Here is a 19483-nt window from a genome sequence, read left to right on the forward strand (position 1 = left end):
TTTATTTTATTTCAGCTTTATTTCAATGACCAAAAACAATGCTTAATAGTTTTAGTTAGTTAAGGATAACACCACTGAACAACTTAAATGATGAGGCATTTTATTGTGGAGACAAATTGTTTTTAAAATGCAAAGCTTTATTAGCATGGCTTTCTTGATGCTGAAGCATTCAGAAATAAACAAAAGGTTGGAGCTGGTATCACTGCTGACATTTAAGAAAGGTCACCACAATGCTGAAAGGGCAGTTAAACATATAACGTTGATTCAGAACCAGTCATGAAAGCATAAGTAATAAGAGAGTAATGTGCATATACTGTATCTTCAATTGATCAACGTTATCTTTACATCTGTTTTAAAGATTGATCCAAAGTCTAAGCCCAAAGCCGTGTATAGGTAATGAGAGACATGACTCAACATGCCAAATGGGATCAATAGACTGATTCAGGACCCCTGTGTCCGGATGCACTTCAGACACTTAACATTGTTTGTGCGATGACGAACCTGGCATTGGTTGAGCAGTTAAACGCATTTTGTGTGTCTATTGGTGAGTCATCTTTGGTCTGGGAGACATTAAACTGATTTCATGTTCCAAAACAATTGGAGTGAAAACTAATCAAGCCAATCTTTTCTTCATGTATTCCTTTTGGGGCCGTAAAGGTCATCGGGAGCTACAAAGCTGCCACTCATCAGCAGGTCCGTCAGTCTTATGGTGGGTGTTATTCATCAGATAAATCAATGGTTTCCTGTAATCCACAATTAGATAAAGAGACAAACCATTGGAAATGTAGAAAGCTGTAGTTTGAGAACTGCCGGTGTGCACATATGCTACAATCCTGCCTAATCCTGCTTTACAACTGTGCCTTTCTGCAGGAAACTAAGCCATCAACAGCTTCAGATGAGCTCTGGGAAAATGATCCTTATCCGCTGGTAATTTCAGGGAAATATGGAGGCCATTGAGTCTTAAATTTCAGATCCTATTTGCTCTTTATGGACATTCTTGAAATGATGGTCCAACAGTTAACATTAGTTACTGCATTATTAACAAACAATGAACAGCGTTTATTAATGTAGGTTAATGGTAACTTATAAATACTCTATTGTTAAAAATGTTTTAGCACACTACATTCAAAAGTTTGTGGTCGGTTTTTATGCATTTATTTGATAAAAACGGATCTTTGCTGAAAGAAAGTATTAACACGGACAGCAAACTTTTGAACGGTAGAGTAGAGGATGTTCAACCTGCCACAGAACCTGCTGACTCATGTTCCACTCATTGAGTCTGTCCTGTGTTCATCTATAACTGTCCGGTTTGGTTCAACCACCGAATCAGACATCAGGAGACTACGACAGTACGGACTCCACAACAGTTGAACTGCCGTCTGGACGGCGCCTCAGATTACAGGCACTAGAACATATCTGAGCACACGAACAGTTTCTTCCCACAGGCTATTCCCTCCTGAACAGATAAATGCCCTTAAATGTGTGTACTGGAAGTTTCCACACAAAGGTAAAATCCTTCTGCAAGCACACAAGCTCTTTCTGATTCTGGATGCATTTATAACCAGAATAAATACGTTTGACCAGCAGAGGTCCCTGTAACCCGGTAACTGCTGTCCTGAGTGAACAGTGAATGAGACATGCATGATGGCAAATGTAGGCGTGACAACATTCAAAACTTTTGCATAGACCAATTAAAAAATAATTTAAAAAAAAAATGTAATTAAAAGTGACGAACTTTTAAGTAGCCTACTTCAAGACATTTTGCATTGAACAGAGATAATGTTTTTGACGTAAATATGAGATGATTTACAGAGAGATAATCAAAAATCAATATAGCTATAAGCACTGACAGGGTATTCTGAACCAATAGCTGGGTTTCAGTCACGTGATTATGATGACGCGCGAAAATCAGATGGAGGGCAGGGAGTTAAGAGCGCAATGGACGATATGGAGGAAAGTCCGTACTGTACTACTTTACACGCTATTACAAGAGAAAGATATAAACCAAAAATCAAACATATGTTGGACGTGATCCTTACGTTATGAAGAGGAGCGATTTTTCAACTGAATTGAAAGATTTTCCTGCCATCGAGGCGGTAGATAGATATCAGCAACTACCTCGTCTTACAGACATACTTTGACTTTACAAAGTTCGGAAACGTTACACGTTAACTTACACGTTACACAAACATAGCCACTTAAGTTGTATTAACTCGCCTTTGACGAAGTGATCACTGCACACACGGGCATTTTCCCATTCGGCTCCTCCCGACCGCAGACGTAGGTACAGTTTGCAAGCCGTTTTTCCGGAGTTTTTCGGTCAATTTCTTGCATTTCCCCCCTTATGAACAACATCTTTTGGTACACGATAAAAACTCCTCGTGGTTTGATCGATTTAAGTAACCATAAACGACGCAAAACATAGGCATTTTGAGTTTGTTATAGTGCTTTCTAAATACAGCAAATCACTTCCTGCCCTCCATTTGCATTTCGCGCCATGGCAACGCAGTGGTGTGACGTCATATGAAAACAAGCTATTCGGTCAGTTTTCCATAAGGCAACAGTGCCACTTCTGTTTTAAGCGGTTATAAATGTCAACGCACAGCCTATACAAAATAGACTCGCATAAAGTGAAAACAATTGAGATTTTTATGGCATTAGATGCATCCGAGTTAATCAATAACGTATTTCTCATTCTGGATGTCATGGATTCAGCAACAACAAACGCTGACATATAGGTTTAAAACTTAAACATGCCGCAGCAAAGCCAGTTTCAGCCCCACCTCCACAGTTCAGCTTTCAGCAGATTAAACAGTGCCTGTGGCACACTATCTAAAGTAAACCTCTAACTGCCATATATCTCTCTGGATGAATCACACAATTACACATCCGGCTCATATTTCACACCAAATGAAAAAACAATATATATATATATATATATATATATAAACACAGAAACCATATATTGTTGCAACATCCCTCTCCCCCCCCCCCCCCCCCCCCCCCCCTCATTTTATTTTTTGTAAATAATATAGGCTCACTAGTGACCTAAGGTATGTAAAAGTATAAGTATATTTTTTTCTGCACAACAATAATTGAATCTCTGATGACTCATTAAGGGAAATTCACCTTTCTTCCTCAATATGACAATGATACACAATGATGGCGTGAGCGTGACGTTTCACTCATAATTACCACAGGAAATCCCAGGCATAAAACAAAAGAATAGCACACAAGTATCATCAGATTTGCTGCAGAGCAAACTGTACGAAATCAAATATTAGTGTCACTGCCACTTGATGGTGGATCTGGTGAAGAAGCTGTCAGCTCAAATATTGATTTTAATATTGATTGCAATTTTGGTGGTTGGAGATTCATCTGTGATAGATCTAGATCCGGGTCGCTAAAGACCTGAATATGTAATGACTGGTGAAACATTCATGCATTGAAGGGTTAAACGTTGTTTGTCACATTACAACACTACAATACACAATACATAACTAAATAGAAAATAAATAAATACATTTTAAATCAAATGTAAAAATATTTTTTATTCTTTTGATTTTGGGTTGAAATATGACCAGGAAACCTGACAAATTTTATGAGCTTCACTCCTCCATAGCATCACACAAAATAATCCATAATAAAAAAAAATGGATTTGAACTGAAGGATAATGACAAAGTAACCATCCAATGTGAGTCAAATATCCCTGTGTACTATTCAAATTAAATAAAAGTGTTGGTACATGACAGGACATTTATTGTCAGAACAAATGAATCATCTTGGCAGTTATGAGGCATAACTGAATGAACACTGTCATGTACTCTACAGTTTGCTGACGACTGAGCATTAGCAGAAGCTGATCAGCTCTCTCACAGGCAGTGGCACTGTTCAAACACACTCTTTCACCCGACAGGCTCAGCCACATACTTCAGCTAAAAAACAACTTACAATGTCATCAACTCGGTCCATATCGCATCACATTTTTTTGTATAAGGCCGCAAAAAAATCTTCATCCCAGTTGCACTTCAAAGCACTCAGACACCTTTTGGAGAGCACAGACTGTAACCAGACTTATTAGGGAAGTGAATGTGGCTGACTGGGGAAAATGGGCAAGCTTTGACTCACCCTGTCTCCTGAGGCTCTGATGTTTGTTAAAGACGAGACTTGGGGGGGGAAAAAGGCCTTTGTCCTTGAGCTAGTCAATACTGGAAGGAAGCATCAAGAAAAAAAACACGTTTATATGCAAAAAGCACCTACTTAATATTTATTACAAATATTATATTTATAACATTTCAGGTTTAATGACATCAAAGGGGTTTAAAGATTTTAAAATTTTCATTTTAAATGTATTATTTATTTTAAATTAATTTACTTCATTCATTATTTCGGGGTGGCCAATGTTAAATGTGTCCAAACTTTTGACTGAGATTAAAAAAATAATAACAAGAAAATTAAATAAAAAATGAAACTCCAAAATGTACAGCTCTGAATTCTGGATTCCAGAATGGCTCTGGATTCGGCTATAAGGACTAAGTAGATATTGTAAAAAAAAAAAAAAATCAAAAGCTGTTGAAGTAAAATGCAGAATAAAATAAGTAGCAACCTTAAAATGCGATGATGTAAAAGCAATGATTGCTTTCATTTTTACATTTAAACTACTGGCAGTAACTTCAGTCAGCATTAAAATACCAACGTCAGTCTCTAATTGAAAATGTCAGTCACCTTCGTGTTTGAAACCTTTGTGTGGTTAAAGGTAGTAAGGAAATCATTCCACCCTAAAATAGAGTAAATGTATTTGTTGTGACCCACTGAGAAACAATGCACTGAGTTCCGAGTAAGAGAGGGAGGAGGTCTGGCAAAGAAAGCAAATAACAAAACACCTGTCAACACACAACCGACGTGGCTTGGTATGATGCACTGATGGCTTTACACAACAAAACTGTGAACCGGTCAGCAGATTGAAACCAGTACATCTACACTCACAAAAAGCTTCTTTTGCAGTATTCATATAGCCTTTGAGTTTGTCCTTTTGGGTGAATCTTAAAATTGAAAGGTCAAACCACCTGGAATATCATCATAGGTCTTCATGGAAAGTTCATGTGAAAATGAACAAGTGAACAAATGACCCTATATTTACTATAATAAACGGTCCTGGTGTCCCTGTAAAACGATTAGTCATTGCAGATTAAGGTTTGTTACATGATTGTTCATAAAACTGCTTTGCTTCTAAAACCATTTTCTTTTTCACCTGCCATAACCAAGTTAAAGTATAGACCTGTTACTATCATGTATTTTGTGCTGAAGATTAATGTCATAAATATCATAATTTCATTTTAAATAGGCCCATATGATTTACTTTAATGCTATGAAATAATATAATATAATATAATGTAGTTTGATTAAACCCACAAACCTTCATTTCGTATAAATATCTTTGCACACTTTATAACAGTGTATCTTTCTTTCTTTATATATTCTTTATTCTTTCCCTGGAAAAGGAAACACAATATTGCACATTTACTGGCATATCTTTAAGCACGTAGAATTCCCTTATTTGAATGGCAAAATTAAATTGAAATTTAAACTGTACAATTGTTACAGTTAGCTCAAATAACTGCGATTAGATCGAATAACAACAATAAGATGATGATTATTAATAATCGTGACAGGTTAAAGAGCTATTCAGTCTACTTATTTTATAATGCAGATTCTCTGAAAACTTTCCAATAGTTCACTGCTTTTTTAAGGGGCTCCACCAATAGCGTGAGATTAGGGCGGGGCTATCTGTTGGTCTGACCAATGGAAAGGGGAAAATCATCATTTCTAAAATTCTGTTTAGAAATGACACACTTCAGCTTTAATCTTGGTTAATACTATTGTAATGCAGGTTATGGCAATAATAACAAGTAGCAAAATATTCTTAAAAAGCGTTACTGTTGGGATGCGTCGAGTTGCTTTTAAGGGTGAACTTGATCTTCAGCCTGAGCCATGACGTTCTGATGACCATTTTAGTTTCCAGCAGGCGGAGGCTCAAATAAACATGGCCTGATTCCTGGGAAAAAAATATTATTTTCCTCATGCAAACTCACATTCAGATCTGAAATGTCCGCTTTTCATGATCCATTCCATTACTGCAGTGGATAAAAATCTGCCTCTTCCTACATTTTTTCCCTTTAGATTTATGTCAACATCAATTGCCTGTATGCAACCCATTTTACTTCCGTAACTTGACGTATTTCAGAGAGAAATATAACAGGCAAAAATAATGTAAGATGGGACTTTAATTTATCCATGAAAATACAATTAAATGCATCCATTAAACGCATTTAAAAACATCCATTATCCATTTGATTGATTGGATAATTATCCAGTAGCCCATGTGGCCAAAGTGAGTTCAACAGAAAACAAAAATCACTTCAGGGGAAGTTGGTTACAGATTATGAGGAAATGTAGTTCTTTGGAACATGAATCGCTCACAATAAAAGCAGGAAAACGAATTAGAAAGTAAATAGGGTCAAATCAGATTAGGTATCGTTTGATCAATAGAGAACGGCTGAGCTGTTCCTGGGAAACTACTTTTACAGGCTGTGAAAAACTTTTCATAACAGGAACATTTTCACAAGGAAATGTCCAAAACGCAAACTGACTAACACAGAATACCTAACAATGAGCTTTTAGTGATAATTTTATGTGGTTAAAACGTATTTGATTTTACCACATCATTCCCAACATAAAGTCCTTACAGGTAAGTTACCGGTTAGAGGTTTGCTGTAACACTACACACATCTTCGTCTCTTTGACTTTGAGAATGGTTAATGATGTGGGCCGTAGCTGAAACAAGACCATGAGGGTAAAGTTACTCTCTAACAGACAGCAAAGCAGGTCAGCAGTTTGAAGCATGCAAATCCAGTCCACCCAGCACACTTCTGTTGGAAACAAGACCTACTTAGACATCTCAAACCGACTAAACTCTTGAAACCAATGGTTCCATGAAGAACCTGTAACATCCATTCCACAAAAGGTTATTTATAGTGGGAAAAGATTCTTTAGATCTTTAGAGCAGAACTGTTCACTGAAAGGGAACCAAAAATGGTTTCAATACAAGGTTTTGATGGTTTTCAGTGTCTAGATGCTTTATGCGACCACAATATTGAAAAGAAAAACAAAACTTGCATTTGGAGATGAGCCGACAAACCATCATAAAACAGTTCACAGTCTCGCCAAACAAGCCTTTAGCTATAGAGGCACTTTGAAAACACACACACACACACACAAACTGACACATAAACGGAGTTATAATCATACCCTATGATTATAAAACTGCCATTAAATGACATGTAATGTGGTCTAATGGTTTACAATAACCCTGAAAGATGATCTACAGCAGGCGAGAGGTGAGCTGTATTCATATAACCTGATGGCAGTGATGATTACATTTACGGCGGGTCACGATGAGAACGTGGATTGTAAACACTAATTGTTTCTATAGAGGATCATGTGAAAAACTGCACTACTGTATTCAGTATGTGTTATGGGTTAAGAATGTGGAGGTTCTGGTCAAGCGAGTACTTTCACGTACTACGCAGCGCTGATGATGTTGCTTGCCAAACCACAAGACACTGAAAATAGCTACTACTTACTGAAATATAGTATCTTATTAGTAACATATACTATTATCTAAATATAGTATCAAAATGATAGTAACCTTTTTGAAAAAGCAGTTATTTAAGAAATTCAAGTTAATTAAAAAATCTCAATATTAAGGGGAAATATATTTTAGATATAGGATTAAATTAAGGATGTCATTTAGGGTGATATTAAAAAAATATTCTGGCTCTTCCAAACTTTATAAAGGAAGTGAATAGAGTTTTTGAAGGTCCAAAAAGCGCATCCATCCATCATAAAAGCAATCCATATGACTCCAGGGGGTTAATAAAGGCCTTCTGAAGCACAGCGGTGCATTTTTGTAAGAAAAATATCCATATTTATAGCTTTGTAATAATCACTGGACAGCGGAATAGTGACAGAGAGGAAAAATAAGAAGTCAATGCTTTTGCGTTCTCTTGCAAATGTCACGAGTTCCTCTGAGAAATGTTGCGTTCTCTCGCAGAATGTTTGCCTTTAGGGGCTTCGTACATTCACACCAATGACTATAAAGATTATAATAAAGAGTTCACACCACAGTTATAACAATAACGGCACAGAGAAATATCCTTTTTAGAAAGATTTTATCCAGCTGCCAATCAGAATCCATCCTCGAGCATTTAAAGTGACAAAGCAGCACGCGCATAGAATAAACAGAACAATATCATCCACTAGTGTGAATGCTAATATATAGTTATCTGAATGGGCCTTTAAACATTAATTTACACTGAAAGCAACTAAAAAAAGCAATGAAAAACAGACATCTTAAGAAAATATGAGTGCTGGCTGTGGCAATGTGGTTGCTAGGGTGTTGCTATAGGATGTCCTGGGTGGTTGATAGGGTGTTGCTAGGGTGTTCTGGGTAGTTTTTGCCAGCCACAAAACAACAAGGATTCCAATTAAGATGATAGTATTAAGCTTTAAAATAGATTTTCACTTAATGCAACTAATAAAAAGCAGTTTTCTGAAATTCTGTAAACACTAATGAGTGAAGACATTCAAATGCAATTTGCTAAAGAAACATTTTCTGAACGAAACAATTCACTGAACTGAATTGTGTCATGTTACTTGCCATGACTGAAAAGAGTAGTTAGCATCACTACCATTTTTAGTTAGTAACTGATTTAGCCTATATGAATTTCAAAACATTTGACATTTTTGCCTTTTTTAAATACATACTGTTTGTTATACGCTTACAAAATCTGGTTTGAAAAAAAGAGGAACATAAACTTTATTGATTTATGGTAGTCTTTGGTAACACTGTTGGAAAAGTTATGCAAGTCACATGTAACAGTTTACATGTGAAGATCTGCAATTATAAAAGTATGTTACACACTCCCCAAAACAGTTATGTTAATAGATCACATTTTATAAGATTTGATTTTCATATGTACATACAAAATGCAAACAACACATAAAAAAGTCACTGGAAGGCACTACCAAGACAGAAAGGTGAGCAAAGAATAATAAATGTTTACAATGAAAAACTATTAGGCGCTAACTACATTGCTAAGAATGCACTAGAAAGGCCTTGGAAATACATTTCAAGTCAGAATCGGCATATTGGCTTGTGTAGCAAAAGTTAGCACTTTACCTGTAATCTGTAATCATGTTTAAACATATTAAAATGGAAAAGGCTATAAAGATCTGCTCCTATCGATCTCATATTTATGTTTACGTGTTGTGGATATGAACGGTAAAATCTGACCTTGGATCAGCACTACTTTACAAGCTTCTGTACCTTTACTCTGGATCTCGGGTTTCTCAACCACTTCTTCTCTGTATGAAGGTATCTGGTGATCAGAGCCGATTCTGAATCAGTTCTACAAGGACACTCAACATCTGAAGAACGAATCTTCTTTTCAAGCTCACCTATTCACAGTATCTCCTACTTGTCGGATAAAAAGCTTGTAGATTAAGATTGAATTGGAGGTTCTCTATAGATTTGAGTCAAAGATGCATATATTAAGTGACATCAAACGCTATATGGCATTCAATGTAGGCTGTTGCAAAGACTTCTACACACTAATTAGCAAAAGTATCAAAAGGTGGAAAAGCTTATAATAAAATAATAATATGTAATAATGTAAATCATGTTTTCCTTGCAATTAGCTTCTATTGCATCAGAGACCACTGTGAGATGCAGTGAGTCTATACTATAGGCTTCATTGAAGTAATACAGTACTTTATTGTTAAGCAGCTAATTGCAACATTACCCAAAGTGCATTTTAGAGTCTCTAAATGCATGTCTTAAGTGACAAAAGAATCACATTTTAGTAAAAACACACGAACATTTGGAAGACTACACGTGTAACCTCCTGAATGATGCTATCCAAGGGTAATACTTAGTGTCAGACAGAGTGGCTACGTTTAAATCAACACCATCTGCTTTGCCAGCTAAAGTGGCGGATAGAAAAACATCAAGAGTACAAAAATGCCCTATGAAGCAATGGTTCATATACACTAGGTTTTATATACAGCACAAACATTAAAAGTACAAGGTATTGGTACAAAGTACTAACGCTGCCTTCAAATCATGTAAGAATGATCATATTTACAACATGAGCACCACAACAATGTCATAATCATCAGTCGGGAATATTTTCTTTAAGCCCAGAATGTCTGAATTAGGGGCACGTGAATTAAAGAAAAAACTTGGTATTGGTTTTGAACTTGTATTTTTATATAAAATGTAATATATATATATATATGGATCAATGAATTAAATAATATTTATATATATATATATATAATATTCTTTCATTCATTGATCCTATACAACCTAGGGTCAAATATATCCACATATATATAAACACACACACACATATATATATATATATATATATATATATATATATATATATATATGAATATAAATATATATACATATATACACACACACACATATGTATGGAATACGTGTATATATATGTGTATATACGTGTGTGTGTGTGTATACGTACATTTATATGCATTTACATAGCAGAGGACAAATTCTGAGTACGTGTTATCATACTTGGCCTTCATATGTCACTTTTAAAAAACTTGAAATATATATGTGTATAGATGTGTCTGTGTATATTAAATGAATAATATACATAAATTAATAATATAAATTTTTTATGTAAACATGCAATTAATTTACCCTTCATGCTGTTATGCTGTTGCACTAGCACTACAGCTTCTTGTCTTCAAGAAAGTTCTGCAATTCCCCATTGCATACAGTTTATTATGATCAAAATCACTTCATGTCGCGATTACAATTAATAGGAACTTCCCAGAAGAACTTGAAAGCAGCATTAGTACAAAGTACTTAATTTTCATTAAAAATACAAATTCACTCAAAACACACATCTCGCCTTTCACTCCTGGTTGATTTTTTTAGTCTTGTGTAGAAAATGAGCAACAATCTCACTCCAAGAAAAGGAATGATCAATCAGGCCCAGCATTAATGAGGCATGTTGTTCTTTAGCTCAAAGCGACTATATACCTGCTTGGATTTGTTCAACTTGTTGTAATGGTTGACAAGGTCCAATTTGCTGTGACCTAACGTCATGCGTTTCTCGTCCCGCCGATGCATCCCTTTCTCTGGGCCAATCCATTCCGTTGGCATGGGTCCTGGTGGAGGAGGAACTTGATTACTCTCTGGTTCGTTCTGAGAAAGATCTGGCCCGCCAAACGGAGAGGAATGAGAAGGCTTCTTCTGGAGGACGGGAGAGTCCTTGTCCTTTGTACTGAACAAATCAGTGAACTTACTGAGGAAAGGGGCGGGGAGTCGATGTTTTGGGGAAATCCTGTTGTCGGCTGGAGATTGTTGAGTTGGGGATGGAGGCTTTGGAGAACTGTAGAGACCTAAAGACTGGATTTTGGATGTCTGTCCAGCAATGTTTGTGCGTAGGTATTCTGCGGCTCCAGCTTTGGCCCATTCCACTCCAGCGGCCTGAACCAAGGAAGGGCGTTCAACCGTCGGACTTTGGCGGTTGTCGTTAAGAGAACCTCTTCTTGTGTGGGATCCCGGTGGCATTTGAAGCACTGAACTCGTGACTCCTTTCCTGTCGGGAGTCTTTTGCAAGTTGTCCGGGTTCTTCTTGTCATGCGTGACTTTGTAAACATGTTGCATGCCTGGAGGAGCAGCTTTGATGCTGGAAACGCTACCACTGGATTGGCTACTAGAGTTCTCAGAATACACTCGCTCCTTGCTGCCGTAGTCTGCGAGCAAGTCCAACCCAAAGTTTGGGGCCGGCACGTTGTAAGAGTAAGCGGGCAGCTCGTCATCATCCGGATTGTGGAAACGGTCTATTATTTGGGAATCTGCATACATACAGCGGAATTCCCGATCAAAGCAGTCCGTAACTTGGCCGGAGAAGTGCATTAGCATGTTGCTATGGACCTGAGCGGAAAGCCATGTAAAACTAGAGGGGAAAAAGAGCATGAGAGCATAACCTGAAATTGTTCTTGGAACAAATGCACATTTTATAGCAAATAAGACTACAAAACAAACGTCCTACCAACACAAAGGGATTCATTCATGAAAAATGAGCAGAACGCATTTCCATAACGTTGTTAAGAAAATCATTTTTCGCATAAATTGTTTTCGCACTGAATGCTTTTGTAATTCACACAGAAACTTGTTCTGCTTGGGTTTCATAAATGAGGTCCAAAGATCCTATCCAGCCTGGGTGAAAAGGTTCAAACTGAATCCTCAATTACAGTTTTATGGATGGGTCAGGTGACTTATGCTAACAAGTGTTTAACTGCGTTCAAGCAAACCATCTGTTTGTGGCATTACTCAAATGTCTTATATGATACTGAAATAAAAGATGTGATAAGCATTACATTAGATCATCGCAGACTTTTGCATACAATCTCTGTTAATTATCTGTCCGTTACAAAAGTTGGAAAACTTCTAAATCGCTAGTTTCACAGAACTGTTTGCGAGCAATTTCCCTTTAAACTGTATGCACTTCTATTCAAACAAAACTCCCTGTTGGCTATTATATGGGTAAAGCCTTTAACACATGAGTGTAGCCTCACCCACTATTCACACTAATAACACGCAAAGTTATACACAGGCCGCTATCAGTCGCACTAACCCTGACATAACAAGACAACTCCTACACAAACTCATTCCTCCTAATAATTCCTAATCATCATAACCGAGGAGCAGATTAGCCATTTAGACAATCCATGCAAGACTGAGATCACTTGTTGGGTCTCAGCTCCCAAATATTTTTTAAAAACAACATATTGCCTTTGTAATCCATCAGTTTCACTAAAAATCAGCCACTGAGGCTTGGAAGCTGATGGCTAATGCCAATGCTAACACTGTGCCGGAGAAATGCAGAATCATCATGTTTTCATTGCTAAGCTGCTCAGGCACATGAGGTGCACGTCCTGTCATCTCCCTGCCAAAATGCTGCCATGCGCTTAAATGCTTTGCATAATACAGAGTGATATGACAGAAATGAGATAAGCCTGGACTGATGGGTATTTCGACGTGAATAATTCAATGCAACTGAATTCCTCCTGAAAAAAATTTCGAGTTGCTTCTTGCACAGTTGGCTTTCAAAACTCGTGCTGAGACATGTTGTACCTGCTAACCTGTGTGTTAGTGTAGCATGTCGCACACTGACATGTGCTCAACTATCAGCTTAGAAAGATTTTTGCTGTTAATTATTGTATCTTATATCAAATCACTGGTACAGCCCTTTATAGAGTATGGGGTATTATTTTACCATTGTCATCAAAGAAACATTTAAACAAAATGGTTCTTAAAGTGCCATCATTTAAGGGATTTCATTAAATGAATAAGACTTACAGTAGTAAATATCACTGTAGCAATTATGATATTTGGTTAAAATGATGATTATATAATGCATTTTTTAAAAACTGTATTACACAATGCTTGGACAAACATGTATGACGTGATTAACATACCTATAGGATCCAGCTATGACTTCCTCACAGTCAATGATCATGAATTTCTCTTGAACCTGACCTGTGAATTTCTTCCCACTTTTGGTGCAGTACGTGTCTCCACATACACTTCTTACACGCATATTCTGAAAAAAAAGCAGCATTACATAAATGTTAAATAATCAGTTGATTAAAAAACATGGGTATATTTTGCATAAAATTTGAGTTCTGGTTCGCCTACACTGCCGTTCAAAAGCTCGGGATCGGAAATATTTTTATATAAATGTTTTTACGTTTTTTACCAAGGTTGCATTTATTGGACTAAAAATATTGTAAAAACAGTAATATTGTGTAATATTAATAATTTCTTATTATTGTCAATGTTGCAAACAGTTGCGTATAATTTTTTTCAGGATTCTTTGATGAATAGAAAGTTCAAAAGAACAGAATTTATCTGAAATAGAAAGCTTTTGTAACATTATACACTACAGGTCAAAAGTTTGGGGTCAGTAAGATTTTTAAAATAAATAAATGAAAACTTTTTTTTAGCAAGAATGCAATGAATTGATCAAAAGTGACAATAAATACATTTATAATGTTACAAAAGCTTTCTATTTCAAATAAATGCTGTTCTTTTGACCTTTCTATTTATCAAAGAATCCTGAATTTTTTTTTTACACAACTGTTTTCAACATTGACAATAATCTGAAATGCTTCTTGAGCAGCAAATCATCATATTAGAATGATTTCTGAAGGATCATGTGACACTGAAGACTGGATTAAAAGATGCTGAAAATTCAGCTTTGATCACAGGAATAAATAATATTTTACAATATATTCTAGAATAGAAAACAGTTATTTTAAATTGTAATAATATTGCACAATATTTCGTTCGAACAGCCTAGTGTATATTAATAATAATAATAAATGAATAAAGTTGAATAAAAGCTGTTTTGTTTTGACAAAAATGCTTTTGAAACAAAATATTTCGCTTTTTATCGGAATGACCTAATGGACTTATTTAAGGAAACTTGCACAAGACTTGACTGACAGATGTATTTATAAAACTGAGAACACCCATCTCATAGAAAACTTCTTATTATGTGCAAGGATAAGAACTCATGAGCTGGGCCACACAAAATGCATTTTCTATGAGGGCGTCAGTGTTTGACTTACACTCAAGTGTGAATTCTGGATGTCTAGTTCAGAGCACATGCTCAAGAAATGGGAGAGATTCTTCTCGTCCAGTAGAACATATACAGGAACCCTGCGCTTGTTGGAGGCCTCCACTAAATCACAGAACAGGTCCACGTCTGTAAAAATATCCATGACTACTGCGATGACCTGTGTTGCAAAGAAATGTTGTTAGGACATGCATTACAATAAACCACAATCTTTAAATGTACATCACTGATTTTGAGGTGTTTTCTGTGATAACAATTTTAATGATAATGATCAAGCAATTTACCACTCAAGTTACTCATAATGTTTAATGTAACAATTTTTATGCAATTTATTACAAATTCTCCAGTAGTCATATCCCCTAAATTCACAAACAATGCCATTCAAAACATTTGGACATTTAAAGGGATAGTACACCCAAAAATTAAAATTCTGTCATCATTTACTCACCCTCATGTTGTTGCAAACCTGTATGAGTTTCTTCCTTCTGCTGAACACAAAAGAATATGTTTTGAAGAATGTTGGTAACCAGACAGTTGTTGGTAGCCATTGACTTCCATACTCCATAGTATTTGTTTTCCTACTATGCAAGTCAATGGCAACCGTCACCTGTTTGATTATACCAACATTCTTCAAAATATCATCTTTTGTGTTCAACAGAAGAAACAAAACAAGGGTGAGTAAATGATGACATAACTTTAATTTTTGGGTGAACTATGGCTTTAAGTCACACTTAAACATGTCTGAATCATGTTGCCTCCATTAGATAAAGAAAACATCAGACTAAATTACACGTTTTTCTCAGAATAAACTTTCATGAGGCATGTTTTTAACGACTTTTCATTTGACTGCTGTTAAGGTGATTTTCAGTGGATTTATAAAGTGCATTTGAACAGTGCTGTTTTAAAAAATTTCTTTGGGTGAAATATTTTGTTTGGAATGTCTGCTTGTGCTGTCTTGCAATACAAATAGCACTTATTTTAAACCGATAACATTCATACATATGTTTAAGTGTAGAAAACAGACTTTTTGGGGGTCAGAGTCAGTCTAATTATTCCATCTACATATTATTCCTTTTATTAATTATTCCTATTATTATCTACATATTTATCTATATGTAAAAGTTGAACAAATTCCAAATGAAAACTATCTGAAAGCTGATTTAAAAAGTCATGTTTACGTGTGACGTCACATAGAAAATGCAAGTTTCATGGAAAACATATTTGTAAACCACAAGGAAGGAAATGGCGTTAGAACAATGTCTTGTACCTTTTCTATGGTATACGTTGGTTTATGTTGCTCTTACCTTCTTGGCTTTACTAATAAGTGACCGAATGAGATCTTTGACATTTTGCGACTTGTCCCTCTGAAAGTATATCTTCGCTTCAGTAGGTCCACATCGGTTGGAAAGCTCTGGCCAGCCCAGCTCCAATATTGGAGGCTCATCGTCGGACATCATGGGGAAATAAGTCCCTGAAGTGAGCTCGGACACCGTGTCCCCTTCCTCCATGTCCACTCCATTAGTCCCGCTGTCCGCGTCGCTACTTTTGTCCACATTTTCGGTGATATAACGTATTTCCAGCGAGGACAGAAAGCTCAGTTCTCTTTCGTCATGCAAGACTTTTTTATACTCCTTCTCGCCTTGTTCCAACAGTGCGTCGGTGGCGAGCCGCGCGGCTTCATTGTGGCTGAGCTCGAGTGTTGATCCGTGTCTCCAGGGGTTCTTCACATCCTCCACTCTGGTGGCGAGCTTCCCTTTACGCGCAGGGTTCGAGGTCGGACGCAAAGCCTCGGAACTCATCATTTCCACGACTTATGTTTCTCCAAATAATCTGGGGTTGACAAAAGTTCAAGCAAGCATTCGGTTACTAAAACTGGTGTATTCCAAAGCTGACCTTGTTTTATGTCATGGTAGTTGGAGTGCGTTATTCCCAGAGGCCTCTCCGCGTATTGTTGTGAGCTACTGAGAAACTCAACGCTGCGCTCCACCTGCGCGCTCACCTGCGGCTGCCCCGTCCAATCAGATGCTCCACCTCCTCTGACGTCACGTGGAAAGAACTATGGCAGGCCGTTTCAACATATAGGGTACAACGGGGCCGAAGGCACAACTTAAGAAAAATGTGCTTTTCACTACTGCCATAATATATGATTGCAAAAAAAAAAGAAAAAAGTTTGTATTGAACATTGATGGAGCAACATTTTGTGCGAAAATAAATCATAAAAGTGGTTTATTTCGTTTAAAAATCATATAAATGTATGACGTGGCAAGGTGGGCCTTTTACCCCACACACAGGTAAAACCAGCATGGAGCAAAAGGTACACATTATTTATACAAATACTTTAGGTTAAATAATATGTTTAACATATAATATGTTATAATAAAAGTACAATAAATATACTGTCATTAAAATATGTTAAAATAAAATATATTTTAAAAATACAGAGAAACAAATATTCTGAAAGCATTGAAGGAGATCCCATTATAAATGAATATCGATTTACAGTTGTAAAAATACATGATGTTTTATTATCTGATTAATATCACATTTTTTAAATATGATGGTTTCATTATAAATATGGAGATTACTGTATCTAGGTCGACACCTAACTTGATATGATATTTACCTTCTGAATCTAACCATGTCATGTCAATAAATGGAGAAGTCAGTCGGCTGTTTATTATCATGCCAGTTTCACCCCAACAGCAGATGAGTCTTTTACCTCAAAAACTTTTACATATTCTTCCTTTATTGAAAAACTGTTGCTTTAATTACCTTAAAACCCATTTGCAGATAAATATGAAAATATCACAGAAGCCATGTCTCAGTGTTAGGATTAAACATGATAAAACAGATACTAGTTATTTGTAAAGAAAAATGTTCAAATGGCTTGCCACAAGAAAACAAGCGATACACAACCTTTGTGCTCAACTTGGCGCTCATCACACTGTGGGCAGAGTAAAATGACTGTAGATTTCATTACTGTATATCCACACTAAGAAGTTGTTATGTAAGACAGGCATGTGATACTAATCGCCTTAGCAAAAAGTCTCAATATACAAGACACAATAAGGGCCTTTTGATTTGATTTTCTTCCATAACACGAAATAGTGACAGCACTTTACCTGTTTTCATTAGCAACAACCGAAACTGAAACCTCAAATCTATTTGACAGAACGGCAATACAAAAGTTATGATTGACAAACTTTATAATTGATTTAAATGTGAATTGCATTATTTCAGTAATTGACTGCTTAACATCTAATTGACTTTTGACTCTGGTTTGAGTTCTTTAATCTGGACAACAGTTTGGGCCGAAAACGACATCATGTGATCTCCCTGATATGGCGGTTATGCTTTTGAGAGGCATGTCTGCATCATTTGAATGGTAAATATAGAGGATGTAACTTGTATGATTCATTTACATGAGTGCATGCAGAGATGAGACGCAGAGAGCAGACATACTTGAAGGGCAGGTCTTTGCTCCTGACTAGCTGTCTTAAGCAAATGTGCAACCTTTATGAGTGCAAACACTGGACACACTTTATACATGTTGCATTATACTTCTCAAATGCCTTCTAAATGACACCGGTTGTTGTCTTTTGTCTCCATTGTCCAGCGAGATATTTTTGGGTCTTCCTGTCTTTCTAAGTAGCCACCCTGAGGCTCGCCCGCCCACATGAATCATAACTTTTCCATGACATATAAAAGGGAAACAGACACAAGCCAACATTCAAACAGCATTTCCTTTGTTCAAAGTACTGAATAATATATTTAAACTCTCAGATGAAGCTGTTTAAAGTCATACAAAACATAGACAACTTTATAGGTTATAAAAATACATCTCAGATGCTTGTACATCGAAAAGTACAGAGAGGCTGTGCATATGACACATGAAACAGAATAATCTGCAGTTGTTTTTTGAAGAAATCATTTTTGACTGTTGCTGTCATATCATGAGATGTCTCTTAGCACATTGTGGACACACCGCATGGCACAATCTTTGTTATGAGTCACATGGATTTCAAATAATGGTTTCACTGTAATGTGCGACAGTACACTGGACTATCTGTCCATGCTTTGATGATGATGAAGGGCAACATTTGAATTTTTGCTCATGAATACAAGAAGTGTTCAGCCAGGAAAATATTGCCCTTTGTGAGTTCAACACACAGATATACAATTAGACCAAAAAGTGAGTTTTGCAAACCTACAATATTTCATTACAAATTATATTATCAAAATAACAATGTGAGTGATACATTTGAATTAAATTTGTATAAATAATTATTTTTATTTTTTATTTTAAAACAAATTACTAATTTTATTCAGCAAGGATTCTTTAAATTGATCAAAAGTGACAGTGAAGACATTTAGTGTAACGGTCTGTTGTCGTAGAACAGACACGAGATAGGAATATATTCAAAGTTGTCTTTAATCATGAATGCAGGAGATAAACCCATTACAAAAAGATGGACTAACAGAGGACTGAGCTGAAGGGAGTATAGTATATTACAACGAGCTAAATAAAACACAGCTGACCATAGAGACTAACAGGGACATGATCAGAAACCAAAACTAAACAGAGCAGGAAAACAAGAACTAAAGGAAACAAAATAAGAGTCCAAGACCGTGACATTTAGAATGTTACAATAGATTTCTGTTTCAAATAAAGGCTGTTCTTTTGAACTTTCTATTCACCAACAAATTCTAAAGAAATGTATCATTGTTTCCTCAA

At 36.2% G+C, this 19483-nt stretch overlaps 2 protein-coding genes across 2 annotated transcripts in view; both read right to left on the reverse strand.

Moving 5' to 3' along the window:
- Positions 1 to 19483, reverse strand: part of LOC130104029 (ubiquinol-cytochrome-c reductase complex assembly factor 1) — a 102591-nt gene that overhangs the window by 54629 nt on the left and 28479 nt on the right. The window lies entirely within an intron of this gene.
- On the reverse strand, positions 10740 to 16770 carry fam83c (family with sequence similarity 83 member C). The gene is made up of 4 exons (XM_056270415.1): positions 16053 to 16770; positions 14741 to 14908; positions 13586 to 13710; positions 10740 to 12060 (listed from the first exon to the last, which is right to left on the reverse strand). The coding sequence occupies exons 1-4, from the start codon at positions 16548 to 16550 to the stop codon at positions 11097 to 11099; spliced, it is 1755 nt and encodes a 584-aa protein (XP_056126390.1). The 5' UTR covers positions 16551 to 16770; the 3' UTR covers positions 10740 to 11096.

This window comes from Rhinichthys klamathensis, unplaced genomic scaffold (genome assembly GCF_029890125.1).
Source record: "Rhinichthys klamathensis goyatoka isolate OS25496 unplaced genomic scaffold, OSU_Roscu_1.1 h1tg000303l_1, whole genome shotgun sequence".
In the NCBI taxonomy this organism is placed as follows: Eukaryota; Metazoa; Chordata; class Actinopteri; order Cypriniformes; family Leuciscidae; genus Rhinichthys; species Rhinichthys klamathensis.